This window comes from Nansenia antarctica, assembly GCF_963989245.1.
Source record: "Nansenia antarctica genome assembly, chromosome: 6".
Lineage (NCBI taxonomy): Eukaryota > Metazoa > Chordata > Actinopteri > Argentiniformes > Microstomatidae > Nansenia > Nansenia antarctica.
Window position 1 is genome coordinate 60,201,102 of NC_137676.1, and position 21,641 is coordinate 60,222,742.

The window sequence follows — 21,641 nt, forward strand, 5'->3', positions numbered from 1 at the left end:
GAAGCAGGGGGTTGTGGGATAGCGCGGAAGTTGAAGGGCGGGCCGACGCTGGTCAGGTGACCGGGGATCATGTGACGGGGGCTCAGGACTGCAGAGTTCTGACGTCTGTTATTCTCCGTCATGATGCTGGAGGTGTTGGAGGCAAGGCTCTCACGAGTCCTGGAGGAGGGGGAGGGGTTGGAGGGAGGAGGGTGAGAGGAGGGGAGGGAGGAGGGGAGGGGTGGGAGGGAGGAGGGTGAGAGGAGGGGAGGGAGGAGGGGAGGGGTGGGAGAAGGGGAGGGTGGGAGGAGAGGGTGGAGGAGAGGGGTGGGTGGAGGAGAGGGGTTGGTGGGAGAGGTAGGAGGGGAGGAGAGGGTTCAAACTGTTAACTTTTAAAAAGCAGTTAGTCTGCCTTTAAGAACAGGGTTTTTTGTAAATAACAATACGTGTACAATACACAATGTCAACTTATCTTCTCTTACCTAATGCAGACATTTTAATTTTTTCAGTAATGGTTAAGCACATCCATATCGGATGATGACATAATGGTTACCATATTTTCAGGGCTGACAGAAAGGGTAGAGGGGGGCAGGGGGGTAATATCAACACAGCTAATATCAAAAAAGAGACGACCATTTTTGACAAATGTAAATGTACTCTGTGGGACTGTAAATGTAAATGTACTCTGACATTATACTAACAGACACCATCAGTACACAGCCAGTGGAGGTTTTGCACAGGGTGTTAGTGATCCCTGTACTAATAAAGGCATAAGACATGTAGGAATACAACAAACAAGGTCACGCTCATCAACAAAAGGAATTTTCAGAAAAGTTAATGAACATGATTTATATCTAAGTGACCCAGAAAGAGTATCCTCCATTTCTGAGCCTGACTTGGCTCTTGGTGACTCCTCAAATGTTTCTAACTCTGGCACAGATGAACATGCTCCATATAGGCTTCCGGTTGAGACACGGACAAGATGGCAGCATAAAGAAGGCTCTCCCGTTCAATTACGTTCTTAAAGTCCCTCAAAACGCCCTAGCGCCCTCTATTGGCCAGCCGATATCTATCAATATCTACCGCCACTGGAAGCACACATGTTGAGGCAGAGAACGGAGTAACACGTGTAAGTAAAATATATGTGTGTGGTTACTATCGGTAAATCTAGTATAGCTTTCTAAAATATTCAGTAAAGGAAATATCTTCCCCAACCAGATCCACCGAACCTTGAAAGACCTGTAGCCCCTGAAGTTACACGTCTGCTGCTATTTGCCGAAGGCAAAGTCTCGGTGAGTTCTACTGAGATGCTACGGTGTTATTGAAACGTGTATGAAACGTGCTGTGCTGATAAAAAGAGACTATCAACTTAGTTATCAAGTTAGACTGACTGAAATGATGTGATAACGTCCTAAACGTTAGCATTATCAACCGTTAGCTTGTTAACATTAGCCGCGCTATTACCCGCTATTATTATAGCTGTGCTGTATTGAAAAGAGTATTGAGAAAATCTGGTACAGTATATGGATGATTCCTGACCATCATATCCCTCCTCTCTAAACCCTGACCCACAGAGCTCTCTTCACAATTGTCTGGAACAACATAGAAAAGCGGGTGTACAATATTCCTGGTGTGTCACCGGACATGATGCGTCTCATTATTGAGTATGCCTACACACGCTCTGTGCCTGTCACTGACGAGAATGTGGAGCAGCTTCTGGTGGCTGCAGATCAGTTCTCTGTCATGGGCATTGTGCAAGCCTGCTCTGACTACCTAGAGGCCCAGCTGTGCCCGGAGAACTGCATTGGCATCTGTACGTTTGCAGACTTCTACTCCTGCTATGAGCTGAGGCGCAGGTCCTCTCTCTTCATCCTGCATCACTTTAAGGAGATGGTGCGTAGCTCCGAGGAGTTCCTAGAACTCTCGCTGTGGCAGTTTCGTGACATCATTGAGAAGGACGACCTGAATGTGAAGCAGGAAGATGTAGTGTTTGAGGCCATCCTGTGCTGGATTGGCCATTCTCCTCAAGACCGCGAAGCCCAGATCTCGGTGCTGTTGCCTAAGGTGACTGAGAGTTGGACAACACACGTAACACGTAAATGTTTGATGCATTTCATAAAGGCTGCCGACTGCATTCTGTGTCCATATCTGTCTGTGTCTGTTTGCTTAGGTACGCATGGCCTTGATGACAGCAGACTACTTCATGAACAATGTGAAGAATAATCCACTGGTGAGAGCCAATGATGACTGCAAGCCCATCATCATCAACGCACTGAAGACCATGTTCAGCTCTGACAGCAGCAACCCTCTGACCCGCCCTCGCCTGCCCTATGCCATCTTACTGGCCATCGGTGGTTGGTGTGGTGGCAGCCTCACCAATGGCATTGAGGCGTATGATGCACGGGCTGACCGATGGGTCAATGTGACTCGAGAGGAGGAGAGCGCACGGGCCTTTCACGGTGCTGCCTACCTCAATGGTTTTGTGTACTGCGTGGGAGGCTTTTACGACGTTGACTACTTCAGTAGTGTGCGCAAGTTCAACCCAGTCACACACACTTGGCACCAAGTGGCACCCATGCACTCACGGCGCTGCTACGTCAGTGTGGCTGTGCTAGGTGGCTGCATCTACGCCATGGGCGGCTTTGATGGCTATGTGCGACTCAACACTGCTGAGCGCTATGAGCCTGAGACCAACCAGTGGACACTCATCTCACCCATGCATGAGCAGAGAAGTGATGCCAGTGCCACCACACTTTTTGGAAAGGTAAGTGGAATAGGTAAGACTAACTGTACCTGGAACACAACTTGATAACTATTGTACAATGAATCTATTAAAAAGCCAGGATGGATGAATTTACAAGTTGCCTTAACTCTAGGTATACATATGTGGTGGTTCCAATGGGAATGAGCGGCTGTGTACAGCAGAGTGCTTCAACCCTGAGACCAACCAATGGACTCTGATCGCCCCCATGAGAAGACGACGTTGTGGGTTGGGGGTCATCGCCTATGGGGAGCAGGTCTATGCGGTGAGACCTACATAAAAATACACAATAAATCTATGCTCAAGTTCTGATATTCTGTTATTGACCCACATTTCTCCTATCCTCTCTTAGGTGGGCGGCTTTGATGGAGCCAACTGTCTGCGACACGCAGAGTGCTACAATCCCCAGACCAACACCTGGCGCGCAGTTCCCACCATGTTAAACCCACGGAGCAACTTTGGCATCGAGGTGATGGATGATCTTCTGTTTGTGGTGGGCGGTTCACTGTGGTTCACTGGCACAGATACCTGCAATGTGGAGTGCTACGATGAGAAGACAGATGAGTGGCATGACGCCCATGACATGGGCATCCTCCGCAGTGGCGTTAGCTGCTGTGTGGTGCACGGACTACCCAATGTGCTCGAGTATGCTGCCCCGCGAGATACCCTGCAGAACCCCCGGGAGGAGCTCAAACTGTCCACCTCCAATAGCATCCTTACTGTCTGACACCATATCTACCCACCATTACCCCCCATCCCTACATGACCCGGTCCTGCCCACTGCAGTCCATCTGGGCAGAGACAGAAACCATCCAAATAAATCCTTCAAGTGCCCATGGAAATCACATAACATTTCTGTCTTTCTTATTGCTTCTATCAGGCCGGGTGGTACAATATTTTTTCTACAATGAACGTATAAGGGAGGCTTTAATTGAATGCTAGTTTGCAATCATGTCTTAACTTTGCTGGGCAAGCCCATGCCCATTAATGTCCATCAATACGTGTATATCTGACGTCTACATGTAAATACCCTCCAAACAAAAGACGAATGTTATCGTTTGCCTTGAAAGATGCATACACATATTGGGCTACACAACAATCATGTAGATTAGCTATCCATTTCAACCCCACATTCAAGACAGATCAGGCATCAAGGTTATATTTAAAAAGTTACTTTGTTGCCCCCTAGTGGGTATTGAATGCAATATGTCATCTGTACAGTTATGTGCTGCTGAACTATGAGTGCGGATAATGATATTGTCAATGGGACTCCATCTTGGAGGACAGTAACTATCCTGTTTATTTGTTTATATATTGTTAGATGTTGAAATGATTGTCAACCCTGTTGCAGATTACTGGACTGATCTGGCTAATCTGCCAGTGGTCGCTATTGCACCTACATCACAGAATTGACTTGGTGTGGTCAACTTCATTATCTGGCAGCGACTAGAGGCCTTTCTTTCCTGACATCTTACCATTTCAATCATGTCCTTTGAGCATTATTGCTTTATGCCCATAGTACGTCAAATCCAATTTGTATGAAAACAAAACAAGCATCTAAAAAGGTCCAGGGTCAGAGTTTCTGAACTCAAACCAAACCTAACTACCTCATCTGTATAAATTATTGATATGTATTTTGTGTGTTTCATAACAGCTGTGTTACTGTGTGTGTGTGTGTGTGCGTGCGTGCGTGCGTGTGTGTGTGTGTGTGTGTGTGTGTGTGTGTGTGTGTGTGTGTGTGTGTGTGTGTGCGCGCGTATGCATGTGTGTGCGTGTGTGTTTTGTGTGAAAAAGGGACAACATCATTGACAAAGTGATGGAGCGCTATTCTCACAGCAGGAGGAAGCAGGAGGACAATTTCAAAAAAGTTCAGGTGAAACATGAAAATAAACACACTCAAAAGCAGACCCTAAATCTAAAATGTCAAATACCACACATGATTAAAGTTCAAGGGGTCATATCCGTTTTACCTCTAAAAGAATGGGAAACAAAACCATGTTGAAGTGGAAGTGTGCTTCAAAGCAAAACTGACAATGGAAACATATTGACTTCTTTATGCTATTAGTGGAAGATGGGTCATGGTCATGTGTGATTACAACACAGTGGGTATTTCTCTCCTCAAGACTCCCTTAGTGTCCTGCCTCTGTCATCACAGTCTTGTTCTCTTTGGACTGCAAGAACTTCAATAAGATAAGTACAGCATCATGGCCCAATGTGACGAACTCTTATGAGCATACCCTGCTGCCCTCTGGTGGTCAGAGTGGGATTGATGTAACCAGCAGGGCTCAAACTGGGGATCTCTCCCCTGGATGACTTAAGATTCTACCATTAGGACATCCATTTGGACTGGCAGGGCTACTCATCACGAGAGCTACACTGCCACTACACACTACACCATGAACACTACACCCTGCACCCTGCACACTGCACACAAGGGAGAGGGGACATCTGTACATCCAACAACTCAGGGAAAACACACCACTGTCCAACTGCATGTGTGTAGGCTTGATCTTAGTGGAACATCAAAACCTTTGAGTTTGAGTGTATGAAGCTTGATCTGTGTAACAATGCATCATGACATGTTGATCTATCATCTTTGAGCCTTTGGTGTTCAGTGTGATCTCCCTGAGACTAGTTTACACAGTAAATACAGTGTGCATTGAACTACAGTACATATACATTCCTATGTCTAACATTAATCTGGTTATGAATGAAGTATCTATAATCATCATCATCAATATCATCATCTTCATGGTAAATGCCCTCCAGAGACTCTTCTCTTACCCCATGGCTTCAACATCCCCAGAGAGACTAATTTTAGAAGCAGTGGTCCCCTCCTCTCTCTCCCCAGAGAGACTCATTTTAGAGCCAGGGGTCTCCTCCACTCTCTCCTCAAAGGACCTCTTGCTGTAAACCTGAACAATGAACACACGCAGCACATTAAAGGAGACCAAAGTTAAAAACTGTGAAGTGAGAAACTACAGCATAGGAAAGGGACATGAAAGTATGCTGATACTGTATATACAGTATCTCTCTCTCCTGAAGCTAACAAGGGATATTTACAATGTCTCTCTATAACCCTAAAAGTTAACTTTGATCACACAAGCCCATTTTTACATAAAAAAGACATACAGCAAACCAACTAATTGACCCTTCATAGAGGAGTGTATTCAACAGTCTTCTGTCAGTCTTATAGCTCTGCTGATTGGTCAATAGTGACCTTTGTAAAGACTGTTGACTAGTCTAGACACAGTCATTATTATCTATTATTATCTAGGGCCTCATGTAGTTGAACCTACTAGATCACAGTCAGCTGGACAAAATCAGGTTGAGGCTTTCTTAACAGGCTGGTCACATACAGTTGGCTACTGTAGTATGTTAGGGCTACATCATTTTGTGAGATGATACAAAGGCATGCAAGTTTATTCAAATCATATTAAACAGTGAAAAACTATGAAAAACACCAACTTACGGTTATGATCTGTCTCCCACATCAGTGCTCAGCTCTCTGTCTTGCTCCTCACTGATACAGCTCTCCCCTGTATGAACTAGTCTGTCCACATTGTATCACCTCATTGTGTCTGTCTGTCTGTCTGTATGTATGTATGTATGTAAGTATGTATGTATGTATGTATGTATGTATGTATGTATGTATGTATGTATGTATGTATGTATGTATGTATGTATGTCTGAGACACATGACAGGCTGACAGCTATCACACTTAATGTGTCACCATGGGAGGGGTGGGGCAAGATATTTCTCATCCAATGAAATGATTGTGTGTGAAAACACAGGTGGTTCAAACACAGATACAACCCCCAAAAATAAATAAACGTTTGCCAGTCATAAATTCTCATTTCAACATTATTCTTTTTAATGACGTTTTTTACTTCTCCAAGTATTTGGTCATTTAAACATTTAAAAGAATTGAGTATACATGATCGCAACAATAAAGAACTTATAGGGATAGGAGGATGGAACTAGAATACTTTGCACATATCAGAGACCCTCTGGAGCTCTTCCTGGTTCACTGCTTCTCAGGAGGCTGTGTCTCTGGTCGTCGTGGTAACGTTGTGTGTCGTCACAGGGTGACCAGTTCTGGTCGCCGTGGTAACGCTGCGTTGACACCAGAGTCTCCCAGACGGGGGGGGCGAGGTGTCTAAGGTCATGACACCTCGGAGACTTGGAACCTCAGAGTGAAAGGTAACCGAGGCTTCCCATTGGTGGATTCTGACACCCTCTGAGTCAGAAACTCGGGTATCATCTTTGTACAACGAGTTTCCAAATGAGACATTTCAAAGTGGTAATTCAGACACATGTCGTGAACGCACCACGAGTGTTCCTCCAACAGTCTGTGTCTCCTGGCAACAACTCTCTCCAGTTACAACATCCAGGAATTCTGGAAAAGGCAAAAAATAACAATCATTTCAGTCCCAAGCCAGGTACATCCTGGAGGGGGCAGGGTAGAGAGGATATTTTTGTTTTCTTGTTGTTGTTGTTGTTGTTGTTGTTTTTGCAGTAGAGTGTTCTAGAAGCAGTAAGAACAGTAAGTGGAAGTCATGCCAGTGTCACGAACAGTCCCATCATCCCTAGGGAGGGAAAGGGGGGGGGCTTCAGGGTTGCTCCCATCTCCTCCACCTCTATCAGTCCCTCCATACATCCATCAGACGCCTGCGATGGAGGTCAGTTTGTCTGTCTGTGCGTCTGTGTGTCTGTCTGTCTGTCTCTCTAGGTCTGTCTGTCTGTCTGTCAGTCTGCCTGTTTGTCTGTCTGTCTCTCTGTGTGTGTGTGTGTGTGTGTGTGTGTGTCTGTCTGTCTGCCTGTGTGTCTGTCTCGCTACCTATATGTCTGCCTGTCAGTCTGTCTGTCTGTCTGTCTGCCTGACTCTGTCTGTCAGTCTGTCTGTCTGTCTCTCTCTGTCTGTCTGTATGCGTGTCTCTCTGTCAGTCTGTCTGTCTGTCTGTCTGTCTGTCTGTCTGTCTCTCTCTGTCCGTCTGTTTGTCTCTCTGCCTGTGTCTGCCTATCTGTCTGTCTGTCTGTCTGTCTGTCTGTCAGACGCTAGTGATGGAGGCCAGGGTCGGGGGCTTGGTCAGCTTGTCCTTCTGCGCGGAAGCAGGGGGTTGTGGGATAGCGCGGAAGTTGAAGGGCGGGCCGACGCTGGTCAGGTGACCGGGGATCATGTGACGGGGGCTCAGGACTGCAGAGTTCTGACGTCTGTTATTCTCCGTCATGATGCTGGAGGTGTTGGAGGCAAGGCTCTCACGAGTCCTGGAGGAGGGGGAGGGGTTGGAGGGAGGAGGGTGAGAGGAGGGGAGGGAGGAGGGTGAGAGGAGGGGAGGGAGGAGGGGAGGGGTGGGAGAAGGGGAGGGTGGGAGGAGAGGGTGGAGGAGAGGGGTGGGTGGAGGAGAGGGGTTGGTGGGAGAGGTAGGAGGGGAGGAGAGGGTTCAAACTGTTAACTTTTAAAAAGCAGTTAGTCTGCCTTTAAGAACAGTTTTTTTTGTAAATAACAATACGTGTACAATACACAATGTCAACTTATCTTCTCTTACCTAATGCAGACATTTTAATTTTTTCAGTAATGGTTAAGCACATCCATATCGGATGATGACATAATGGTTACCCTATTTTCAGGGCTGACAGAAAGGGTAGAGGGGGGCAGGGGGGTAATATCAACACAGCTAATATCAAAAAAGAGACGACCATTTTTGACAAATGTAAATGTACTCTGTGGGACTGTAAATGTAAATGTACTCTGACATTATACTAACAGACACCATCAGTACACAGCCAGTGGAGGTTTTGCACAGGGTGTTAGTGATCCCTGTACTAATAAAGGCATAAGACATGTAGGAATACAACAAACAAGGTCACGCTCATCAACAAAAGGAATTTTCAGAAAAGTTAATGAACATGATTTATATCTAAGTGACCCAGAAAGAGTATCCTCCATTTCTGAGCCTGACTTGGCTCTTGGTGACTCCTCAAATGTTTCTAACTCTGTCACAGATGAACATGCTCCATATAGGCTTCCGGTTGAGACACGGACAAGATGGCAGCATAAAGAAGGCTCTCCCGTTCAATTACGTTCTTAAAGTCCCTCAAAACGCCCTAGCGCCCTCTATTGGCCAGCCGATATCTATCAATATCTACCGCCACTGGAAGCAGGTTGAGGCAGAGAACGGAGTAACACGTGTAAGTAAAATATATGTGTGTGGTTACTATCGGTAAATCTATTATAGCTTTCTAAAATATTCAGTAAAGGAAATATCTTCCCCAACCAGATCCACCGAACCTTGAAAGACCTGTAGCCCCTGAAGTTACACGTCTGCTGCTATTTGCCGAAGGCAAAGTCTCGGTGAGTTCTACTGAGATGCTAAGTGTTATTGAAACGTGTATGAAACGTGCTGTGCTGATAAAAAGAGACTATCAACTTAGTTATCAAGTTAGACTGACTGAAATGATGTGATAACGTCCTAAACGTTAGCATTATCAACCGTTAGCTTGTTAACATTAGCCGCGCTATTACCCGCTATTACCCGCTAATACCCTCTACCCTTAGTAATTGCAGGGTGATGACTGCCTTGTTATGATGATACCCACTGACAGATGGCAACACGACATATTTACAAACACGAAACTGATTAGCTACCGTATCTGACAAGACTGTCCTGTAGTTGTTCATGTGACTATTGTTCTAGTGTTTTAGTTTGTCTTTCTATGTGTCTAAATAATGTGTCTAGCTAGAATCTGGCTAGCTAACATTAGTGTAAGACAGTCAAGGCTCAGAACATTTTGATCTTTGTGGTTTCTGGTCGGCCACTCCATTTAACGTATTGTAGTCCTTCATTGAAAAACAAGGACACTACACTTACCATCATTTGATAGAGGATGGAAGGAAAATTCTGTGACGTGGTGATTAAAGTCAATGGCATCGACTTCAACGCACACAAGAATATCCTTTGCGGCTGCAGTCCATATTTCCGGTGAGTGTATTAACTTTGTGGGGATGTGGCCATGATGGATGGCAGGGATTCACTTGGCATGGATCCAAAGGATAATCAGAAGAAAATAGCCAGATCCTACAAGAGCTTACACATTGTTCTTTGTGGCAGCAATGATACATTCTATAAAAGATAGCATGCAACTATTGATTCATAATATTTGTGTACCCCTCTTTATATTGTCATATACTTGCAGAGGGTGTTTATTATATAGCTGTGCTGTATTGAAAAGAGTATTGAGAAAATCTGGTACAGTATATGGATGATTCCTGACCATCATATCCCTCCTCTCTAAACCCTGACCCACAGAGCTCTCTTCACAATTGTCTGGAACAACCTAGAAAAGCGGGTGTACAATATTCCTGGTGTGTCACCGGACATGATGCGTCTCATTATTGAGTATGCCTACACACGCTCTGTGCCTGTCACTGACGAGAATGTGGAGCAGCTTCTGGTGGCTGCAGATCAGTTCTCTGTCATGGGCATTGTGCAAGCCTGCTCTGACTACCTAGAGGCCCAGCTGTGCCCGGAGAACTGCATTGGCATCTGTACGTTTGCAGACTTCTACTCCTGCTATGAGCTGAGGCGCAGGTCCTCTCTCTTCATCCTGCATCACTTTAAGGAGATGGTGCGTAGCTCCGAGGAGTTCCTAGAACTCTCGCTGTGGCAGTTTCGTGACATCATTGAGAAGGACGACCTGAATGTGAAGCAGGAAGATGTAGTGTTTGAGGCCATCCTGTGCTGGATTGGCCATTCTCCTCAAGACCGCGAAGCCCAGATCTCGGTGCTGTTGCCTAAGGTGACTGAGAGTTGGACAACACACGTAACACGTAAATGTTTGATGCATTTCATAAAGGCTGCCGACTGCATTCTGTGTCCATATCTGTCTGTGTCTGTTTGCTTAGGTACGCATGGCCTTGATGACAGCAGACTACTTCATGAACAATGTGAAGAATAATCCACTGGTGAGAGCCAATGATGACTGCAAGCCCATCATCATCAACGCACTGAAGGCCATGTTCAGCTCTGACAGCAGCAACCCTCTGACCCGCCCTCGCCTGCCCTATGCCATCTTACTGGCCTTCGGTGGTTGGAGTTGGGACAGCCTCACCAATGGCATTGAGGCGTATGATGCACGGGCTGACCGATGGGTCAATGTGACTCGAGAGGAGGAGAGCGCACGGGCCTTTCACGGTGCTGCCTACCTCAATGGTTTTGTGTACTGCGTGGGAGGCTTTTACGACGTGCGCAAGTTCAACCCAGTCACACACACTTGGCACCAAGTGGCACCCATGCACTCACGGCGCTGCTGGGTCAGTGTGGCTGTGCTGGGTGGCTGCATCTACGCCATGGGCGGCTTTGATGGCTATGTGCGACTCAACACTGCTGAGCGCTATGAGCCTGAGACCAACCAGTGGACACTCATCTCACCCATGCATGAGCAGAGAAGTGATGCCAGTGCCACCACACTTTTTGGAAAGGTAAGTGGAATAGGTAAGACTAACTGTACCTGGAACACAACTTGATAACTATTGTACAATGAATCTATTAAAAAGCCAGGATGGATGAATTTACAAGTTGCCTTAACTCTAGGTATACATATGTGGTGGTTCCAATGGGAACTGTGTACAGCAGAGTGTGTACACAGTGTACACACTGTGTACAGCAGAGTGCTTCAACCCTGAGACCAACCAATGGACTCTGATCGCCCCCATGAGTAGACGACGTTGTGGGTTGGGGGTCATCGCCTATGGGGAGCAGGTCTATGCGGTGAGACCTACATAAAAATACACAATAAATCTATGCTCAAGTTCTGATATTCTGTTATTGACCCACATTTCTCCTATCCTCTCTTAGGTGGGCGGCTTTGATGGAGCCAACTGTCTGCGACACGCAGAGTGCTACAATCCCCAGACCAACACCTGGCGCGCAGTTCCCACCATGTTGAACCCACGGAGCAACTTTGGCATCGAGGTGGTGGATGATCTTCTGTTTGTGGTGGGCGGTTCACTGTGGTTCACTGGCACAGATACCTGCAATGTGGAGTGCTACGATGAGAAGACAGATGAGTGGCATGACGCCCATGACATGGGCATCCTCCGCAGTGGCGTTAGCTGCTGTGTGGTGCACGGACTACCCAATGTGCTCGAGTATGCTGCCCCGCGAGATACCCTGCAGAACCCCCGGGAGGAGCTCAAACTGTCCACCTCCAATAGCATCCTTACTGTCTGACACCATATCTACCCACCATTACCCCCCATCCCTACATGACCCGGTCCTGCCCACTGCAGTCCATCTGGGCAGAGACAGAAACCATCCAAATAAATCCTTCAAGTGCCCATGGAAATCACATAACATTTCTGTCTTTCTTATTGCTTCTATCAGGCCGGGTGGTACAATATTTTTTCTACAATGAACGTATAAGGGAGGCTTTAATTGAATGCTAGTTTGCAATCATGTCTTAACTTTGCTGGGCAAGCCCATGCCCATTAATGTCCATCAATACGTGTATATCTGACGTCTACATGTAAATACCCTCCAAACAAAAGACGAATGTTATCGTTTGCCTTGAAAGATGCATACACATATTGGGCTACACAACAATCATGTAGATTAGCTATCCATTTCAACCCCACATTCAAGACAGATCAGGCATCAAGGTTATATTTAAAAAGTTACTTTGTTGCCCCCTAGTGGGTATTGAATGCAATATGTCATCTGTACAGTTATGTGCTGCTGAACTATGAGTGCGGATAATGATATTGTCAATGGGACTCCATCTTGGAGGACAGTAACTATCCTGTTTATTTGTTTATATATTGTTAGATGTTGAAATGATTGTCAACCCTGTTGCAGATTACTGGACTGATCTGGCTAATCTGCCAGTGGTCGCTATTGCACCTACATCACAGAATTGACTTGGTGTGGTCAACTTCATTATCTGGCAGCGACTAGAGGCCTTTCTTTCCTGACATCTTACCATTTCAATCATGTCCTTTGAGCATTATTGCTTTATGCCCATAGTACGTCAAATCCAATTTGTATGAAAACAAAACAAGCATCTAAAAAGGTCCAGGGTCAGAGTTTCTGAACTCAAACCAAACCTAACTACCTCATCTGTATAAATTCTTGATATGTATTTTGTGTGTTTCATAACAGCTGTGTTACTGTGTGTGTGTGTGTGTGTGTGTGCGTGCGTGCGTGTGTGTGTGTGTGTGTGTGTGTGTGTGTGCGTATGCATGTGTGTGCGTGTGTGTTTTGTGTGAAAAAGGGACAACATCATTGACAAAGTGATGGAGCGCTATTCTCACAGCAGGAGGAAGCAGGAGGACAATTTCAAAAAGTTCAGGTGAAACATGAAAATAAACACACTCAAAAGCAGACCCTAAATCTAAAATGTCAAATACCACACATGATTAAAGTTCAAGGGGTCATATCCGTTTTACCTCTAAAAGAATGGGAAACAAAACCATGTTGAAGTGGAAGTGTGCTTCAAAGCAAAACTGACAATGGAAACATATTTACTTCTTTATGCTATTAGTGGAAGATGGGTCATGGTCATGTGTGATTACAACACAGTGGGTATTTCTCTCCTCAAGACTCCCTTAGTGTCCTGCCTCTGTCATCACAGTCTTGTTCTCTTTGGACTGCAAGAACTTCAATAAGATAAGTACAGCATCATGGCTCAAATACCCAATGTGACAAACTCTTATGAGCATACACTGCTGCCCTCTGGTGGTCAGAGTGGGATTGATGTAACCAGCAGGGCTCAAACTGGGGATCTCTCCCCTGGATGACCTAAGATTCTACCATTAGGACATCCATTTGGACTGGCAGGGCTACTCATCACGAGAGCTACACTGCCACTACACACTACACCATGCACACTACACACTACACCCTGCACACTGCACACAAGGGAGAGGGGACATCTGTACATCCAACAACTCAGGGAAAACACACCACTGTCCAACTGCATGTGTGTAGGCTTGATCTTAGTGGAACATCAAAACCTTTGAGTTTGAGTGTATGAAGCTTGATCTGTGTAACAATGCATCATGACATGTTGATCTATCATCTTTGAGCCTTTGGTGTTCAGTGTGATCTCCCTGAGACTAGTTTACACAGTAAATACAGTGTGCATTGAACTACAGTACATCTACATTCCTATGTCTAACATTAATCTGGTTATGAATGAAGTATCTATAATCATCATCATCAATATCATCATCTTCATGGTAAATGCCCTCCAGAGACTCTTCTCTTACCCCATGGCTTCAACATCCCCAGAGAGACTAATTTTAGAGGCAGTGGTCCCCTCCTCTCTCTCCCCAGAGAGACTCATTTTAGAGCCAGGGGTCTCCTCCACTCTCTCCTCAAAGGACCTCTTGCTGTAAACCTGAACAATGAACACACGCAGCACATTAAAGGAGACCAAAGTTAAAAACTGTGAAGTGAGAAACTACAGCATAGGAAAGGGACATGAAAGTATGCTGATACTGTATATACAGTATCTCTCTCTCCTGAAGCTAACAAGGGATATTTACAATGTCTCTCTATAACCCTAAAAGTTAACTTTGATCACACAAGCCCATTTTTACATAAAAAAGACATACAGCAAACCAACTAATTGACCCTTCATAGAGGAGTGTATTCAACAGTCTTCTGTCAGTCTTATAGCTCTGCTGATTGGTCAATAGTGACCTTTGTAAAGACTGTTGACTAGTCTAGACACAGTCATTATTATCTATTATTATCTAGGGCCTCATGTAGTTGAACCTACTAGATCACAGTCAGCTGGACAAAATCAGGTTGAGGCTTTCTTAACAGGCTGGTCACATACAGTTGGCTACTGTAGTATGTTAGGGCTACATCATTTTGTGAGATGATACAAAGGCATGCAAGTTTATTCAAATCATATTAAACAGTGAAAAACTATGAAAAACACCAACTTACGGTTATGATCTGTCTCCCACATCAGTGCTCAGCTCTCTGTCTTGCTCCTCACTGATACAGCTCTCCCCTGTATGAACTAGTCTGTCCACATTGTATCACCTCATTGTGTCTGTCTGTCTGTCTGTATGTATGTATGTATGTATGTCTGAGACACATGACAGGCTGACAGCTATCACACTTAATGTGTCACCATGGGAGGGGTGGGGCAAGATATTTCTCATCCAATTAAATGATTGTGTGTGAAAACACAGGTGGTTCAAACACAGATACAACCCCCAAAAATAAATAAACTTTTGCCAGTCATAAATTCTCATTTCAACATTATTCTTTTTAATGACGTTTTTTTCTTCTCCAAGTATTTGGTCATTTAAACATTTAAAAGAATTGAGTATACATGATCGCAACAATAAAGAACTTATAGGGATAGGAGGATGGAACTAGAATACTTTGCACATATCAGACCCTCTGGAGCTCTTCCTGGTTCACTGCTTCTCAGGAGGCTGTGTCTCTGGTCGTCGTGGTAACGTTGTGTGTCGTCACAGGGTGACCAGTTCTGGTCGCCGTGGTAACGCTGCGTTGACACCAGAGTCTCCCAGACCGGGAGACACTCCCAGCTAGAGAAAACCATCAGGGGACCAGTGGAAAGGGAAGGGTTCAGCAACATCAGGGACAGATTTCAAAGATCCAAGAGGCATCGCCTCGGATTTGGCAAAGTTGATTTTATAACCTGAGAAGGTGCCAAATGAGGAGATAACCTTGGTCAGGTGTGGGACAGAGGACTGGGGGTGTGATAAAAATAGCAAAATGTCATCAGCATATAAAGAAATATTGTGCTCCCTGCTCTGAGTGGAAATACCAGAGATAGAGATGTTTTGTCTTATAGCTTGTGCCAGAGGTTCGAGCGCAATGTTGAAAAGCAGCGGACTCAGTGGGTCTCCCTGGCGATTGCCACGGTGGAGTGCAAAGTTGTCTGATCGCAATCCATTTGTCAGGACTGCTGCTAGTGGAGAGTTATAAAGAACTCTGATCCACTTAATGAGATAATCTCCGAGTCCAAATGCTTGTAGTGTAGAGAATAAGTAAGGCCATTCAACTCTGTCGAATGCCTTCTCTGCATCTAGGGAAAGCACCAGGGCTGGGATGTTGGAGTTGTGGCATAATTGAATGATGTTGAGTAACCGTCGTGTGTTGTCACTAGAGTTGCGACCTTTGATGAAGCCTGTCTGGTCTTCATTAATCAAATGGGGTAAAACTTTTTCTAGACGCAAGGCTAGGATTTTAGACAATCATTTTTGGTCGGAGATGAGTAGAGGGTCTATATGAAGCACATTTCTCAGGGCATTTCCCTTTTGTTAAAATAAGGGAGATGTTAGCCTCTCTGAGAGAGTGTGGTAAGATGCCATTTTCAAATGAGTGGTTTAACATTGCTAGGAGTGGGTCTAAAAGAATGTGGCTGAACTCTTTATACAATTCACAGCCAATCCTATCGGGCCCTGCGGCCCTACCAGAGGACATAGAATTCAAGGCATGCAGTGCCTCCTCTCTTGCGATTGCGGCGTCGAGTTGTAATTTCTGCTCCCTGGTTACTTGTGGAAGTTTTAAATTGGAAAAGAAAGCGTTCATGAGGGTAGGGGCATCGTCAGGTTGTTCAGATTTGTAGAGATTGCTATAGAACAATGCAAACTCCCTGTTGATAGTTTTGGAGTCAAAGGATCTAGCTCCCTCATGACTTATCACTGAGGTGATGGTTTGAGAATTAGCCCTCTTTTTGGTAAGATTAGAAAGAAGCTTTCCAGGCTTGTCCCCAGATTCATACATTTCCTGCCTAACATATTTGAGGGAGTGTTCAGCATCTTGAATAAGTAGGGTGTTTAGTGCAACTCTAGTGGCTGTCACTTCCCGAAGTACATTTGCACTTGGGGTTAATACATAGGATTTCTTCAGATCTGTTAGTTTAGATTCAAGAAGTTTACACTGTTCATTCTTTTTACGTCTTCTAGAAGCCTCAAATGACATAATCAAACCTCTAGAGAATGCTTTGCAGGTTTCCCATAGAATAGAGGGATTATTCATAGAAAGTGAATTGATGGAGTAGAAAATCTTAAATTCTGAAGTAAAATAAGAGATAAACTGGTTATCCTTCAATATAGAGGGTTTAAATCTCAAGCGCCTAAACAAGGCCCTATCCTCTGTTAGGGAGTACACCATAAAAATTGGGGCGTGGTCCGACAGTTTAATGTTACCCATAGAGCAAGAGGAAATTAGAAATAATTTAGATGATGGTATGAAAAAATAGTCAATTCTGCTATAGCTTTTGTAATGCGAAAAAAATGTAAATTTTAGGTCATTAGGGTAGAGTGTCCTCCAGACATCTGAGAATCCGTTGTCCTGACAAAGTGAGTTAAGCATTTTAGCTTGTCTAGATGGAGGGGAGGAGCTAGAGGGGAGTTTATCAATCCCTGGGTTTAGATGACAATTAAAGTCTCCTCCCACAATTAGGTCATCAGATGCCAGTACAGTGAATTCGGCAAAGATATTTGGTTAAAAAATCAGGAGAGTAGCCAAGTGGGCAGTAGATATTCAAAAAGGAGAACTCCCTACCTTGAATGACCCCCATTGAGGAACACATAGCGCCCCTTACTGTCTTTAGTACAAATGAGAGGTGTGAAAGCTATATTTTTACTAACCAAAATGGCCACACCTCTACTGGCAGAAGAGTAGTTTGTGGCAAATACCTGGCCATTCCAGACTTCCCTTTCAAGCTTCTTAATACCATTATCATCTAGATGGCTTTCTTGCAGAAACAAAATTGATAGGCTACACCCTCTTTTTTTACAGAGGTGATAAGTGCCCGTCTTTTTGTAGGTTTCTGTAGGCTTTTGGTATTGGAGGATTTTTAATGAATGCTGATAGGCGCCGACAGAATATCAGCCGCATTTTATGAATAAACAATGTTTATTTTTAAAAAATCTTTTACGAAGTGGGGCTGCGTTGGAAGGTGTGGGCGGCGCCCTAGCGCCCTCTATTGGCCAGCCGATATCTATCAATATCTACCGCCACTGGAAGCAGGTTGAGGCAGAGAACGGAGTAACACGTGTAAGTAAAATATATGTGTGTGGTTACTATCGGTAAATCTAGTATAGCTTTCTAAAATATTCAGTAAAGGAAATATCTTCCCCAACCAGATCCACCGAACCTTGAAAGACCTGTAGCCCCTGAAGTTACACGTCTGCTGCTATTTGCCGAAGGCAACGTCTCAGTGAGTTCTACTGAGATGCTAAGTGTTATTGAAACGTGTATGAAATGTGCTGTGCTGATAAAAAGAGACTATCAACTTAGTTATCAAGTTAGACTGACTGAAATGATGTGATAACGTCCTAAACTAAACGTTAGCATTATCAACCGTTAGCTTGTTAACATTAGCCGCGCTATTACCCTCTATTACCCGCTAATACCCTCTACCCTTAGTAATTGCAGGGTGATGACTGCCTTGTTATGATGATACCCACTGACAGATGGCAACACGACATATTTACAAACACGAAACTGATTAGCTACCGTATCTGACAAGACTGTCCTGTAGTTGTTCATGTGACTGTTGTTCTAGTGTTTTAGTTTGTCTTTCTATGTGTCTAAATAATGTGTCTAGCTAGAATCTGGCTAGCTAACATTAGTGTAAGACAGTCAAGGCTCAGAACATTTTGATCTTTGTGGTTTCTGGTCGGCCACTCCATTTAACGTATTGTAGTCTTTCATTGAAAAACAAGGACAATACACTTACCATAATTTGATAGAGGATGGAAGGAAAATTCTGTGACGTGGTGATTAAAGTCAATGGCATCGACTTCAACGCACACAAGAATATCCTTTGCGGCTGCAGTCCATATTTCCGGTGAGTGTCTTAACTTTGTGGGGATGTGGCCATGATGGATGGCAGGGATTCACTTGGCATGGATCCAAAGGATAATCAGAAGAAAATAGCCAGATCCTACAAGAGCTTACACATTGTTCTTTGTGGCAGCAATGATACATTCTATAAAAGATAGCATGCAACTATTGATTCATAATATTTGTGTACCCCTCTTTATATTGTCATATACTTGCAGAGGGTGTTTATTATATAGCTGTGCTGTATTGAAAAGAGTATTGAGAAAATCTGGTACAGTATATGGATGATTCCTGACCATCATATCCCTCCTCTCTAAACCCTGACCCACAGAGCTCTCTTCACAATTGTCTGGAACAACATAGAAAAGCGGGTGTACAATATTCCTGGTGTGTCACCGGACATGATGCGTCTCATTATTGAGTATGCCTACACACGCTCTGTGCCTGTCACTGACGAGAATGTGGAGCAGCTTCTGGTGGCTGCAGATCAGTTCTCTGTCATGGGCATTGTGCAAGCCTGCTCTGACTACCTAGAGGCCCAGCTGTGCCCGGAGAACTACATTGGCATCTGTACGTTTGCAGACTTCTACTCCTGCTATGAGCTGAGGCGCAGGTCCTCTCTCTTCATCCTGCATCACTTTAAGGAGATGGTGCGTAGCTCCGAGGAGTTCCTAGAACTCTCGCTGTGGCAGTTTCGTGACATCATTGAGAAGGACGACCTGAATGTGAAGCAGGAAGATGTAGTGTTTGAGGCCATCCTGTGCTGGATTGGCCATTCTCCTCAAGACCGCGAAGCCCAGATCTCGGTGCTGTTGCCTAAGGTGACTGAAAGTTGGACAACACACGTAACACGTAAATGTTTGATGCATTTCATAAAGGCTGCCGACTGCATTCTGTGTCCATATCTGTCTGTGTCTGTTTGCTTAGGTACGCATGGCCTTGATGACAGCAGACTACTTCATGAACAATGTGAAGAATAATCCACTGGTGAGAGCCAATGATGACTGCAAGCCCATCATCATTCAACGCACTGAAGGCCATGTTCAGCTCTGACAGCAGCAACCCTCTGACCCGCCCTCGCCTGCCCTATGCCATCTTACTGGCCATCGGTGGTTGGTGTGGTGGCAGCCTCACCAATGGCATTGAGGCGTATGATGCATGGGCTGACCGATGGGTCAATGTGACTCGAGAGGAGGAGAGCGCACAGGCCTTTCACGGTGCTGCCTACCTCAATGGTTTTGTGTACTGCGTGGGAGGCTTTTACGACGTTGACTACTTCAGTAGTGTGCGCAAGTTCAACCCAGTCACACACACTTGGCACCAAGTGGCACCCATGCACTCACGGCGCTGCTGGGTCAGTGTGGCTGTGCTAGGTGGCTGCATCTACGCCATGGGCGGCTTTGATGGCTATGTGCGACTCAACACTGCTGAGCGCTATGAGCCTGAGACCAACCAGTGGACACTCATCTCACCCATGCATGAGCAGAGAAGTGATGCCAGTGCCACCACACTTTTTGGAAAGGTAAGTGGAATAGGTAAGACTAACTGTACCTGGAACACAACTTAATAACTATTGTACAATTAATCTATTAAAAAGCCAGGATGGATGAATTTACAAGTTGCCTTAACTCTAGGTATACATATGTGGTGGTAACAATCGGAATGAGCGGCTGTGTACAGCAGAGTGCTTCAACCCTGAGACCAACCAATGGACTCTGATCGCCCCCATGAGAAGCCGCCGCATTGGGTTGGGGGTCATCGCCTATGGGGAGCAGGTCTATGCGGTGAGACCTACATAAAAATACACAATAAATCTATGCTCAAGTTCTGATATTCTGTTATTGACCCACATTTCTCCTATCCTCTCTTAGGTGGGCGGCTTTGATGGAGCCAACTGTCTGCGACACGCAGAGTGCTACAATCCCCAGACCAACACCTGGCGCGCAGTTCCCACCATGTTGAACCCTCGGAGCAACTTTGGCATCGAGGTGGTGGATGATCTTCTGTTTGTGGTGGGCGGCTTCACTGGCACAGGTACCTGCAATGTGGAGTGCTACGATGAGAAGACAGATGAGTGGCATGACGCCCATGACATGGGCATCTTCCGCAGTGGCGTTAGCTGCTGTGTGGTGCACGGACTACCCAATGTGCTCGAGTATGCTGCCCCGCGAGATACCCTGCAGAACCCCCGGGAGGAGCTCAAACTGTCCACCTCCAATAGCATCCTTACTGTCTGACACCATATCTACCCACCATTACCCCCCATCCCTACATGACCCGGTCCTGCCCACTGCAGTCCATCTGGGCAGAGACAGAAACCATCCAAATAAATCCTTCAAGTGCCCATGGAAATCACATAACATTTCTGTCTTTCTTATTGCTTCTATCAGGCCGGGTGGTACAATAATTTTTCTACAATGAACGTATAAGGGAGGCTTTAATTGAATGCTAGTTTGCAATCATGTCTTAACTTTGCTGGGCAAGCCCATGCCCATTAATGTCCATCAATACGTGTATATCTGACGTCTACATGTAAATACCCTCCAAACAAAAGACGAATGTTATCGTTTGCCTTGAAAGATGCATACACATATTGGGCTACACAACAATCATGTAGATTAGCTATCCATTTCAACCCCACATTCAAGACAGATCAGGCATCAAGGTTATATTTAAAAAGTTACTTTGTTGCCCCCTAGTGGGTATTGAATGCAATATGTCATCTGTACAGTTATGTGCTGCTGAACTATGAGTGCGGATAATGATATTGTCAATGGGACTCCATCTTGGAGGACAGTAACTATCCTGTTTATTTGTTTATATATTGTTAGATGTTGAAATGATTGTCAACCCTGTTGCAGATTACTGGACTGATCTGGCTAATCTGCCAGTGGTCGCTATTGCACCTACATCACAGAATTGACTTGGTGTGGTCAACTTCATTATCTGGCAGCGACTAGAGGCCTTTCTTTCCTGACATCTTACCATTTCAATCATGTCCTTTGAGCATTATTGCTTTATGCCCATAGTACGTCAAATCCAATTTGTATGAAAA

General features: G+C 45.0%; 2 protein-coding genes across 2 annotated transcripts; both read left to right on the forward strand.

The window, feature by feature from the left end:
- Positions 1-1,623: 1,623 nt before the first annotated feature.
- On the forward strand, positions 1,624-3,467 carry LOC308160768 (kelch-like protein 10; the record flags this gene model as incomplete). The annotated part of the gene is made up of 4 exons (XM_080534709.1): positions 1,624-2,043; positions 2,150-2,743; positions 2,856-3,005; positions 3,093-3,467. The coding sequence occupies 4 exons, from the start codon at positions 1,624-1,626 to the stop codon at positions 3,465-3,467; spliced, it is 1,539 nt and encodes a 512-aa protein (XP_080390835.1).
- Positions 3,468-18,987: 15,520 nt separating this feature from the next.
- On the forward strand, positions 18,988-20,823 carry LOC308160769 (kelch-like protein 10; the record flags this gene model as incomplete). Its single annotated transcript, XM_080534710.1, has 4 exons — positions 18,988-19,407; positions 19,581-20,108; positions 20,221-20,370; positions 20,458-20,823. The coding sequence occupies 4 exons, from the start codon at positions 18,988-18,990 to the stop codon at positions 20,821-20,823; spliced, it is 1,464 nt and encodes a 487-aa protein (XP_080390836.1).
- Positions 20,824-21,641: the final 818 nt, after the last annotated feature.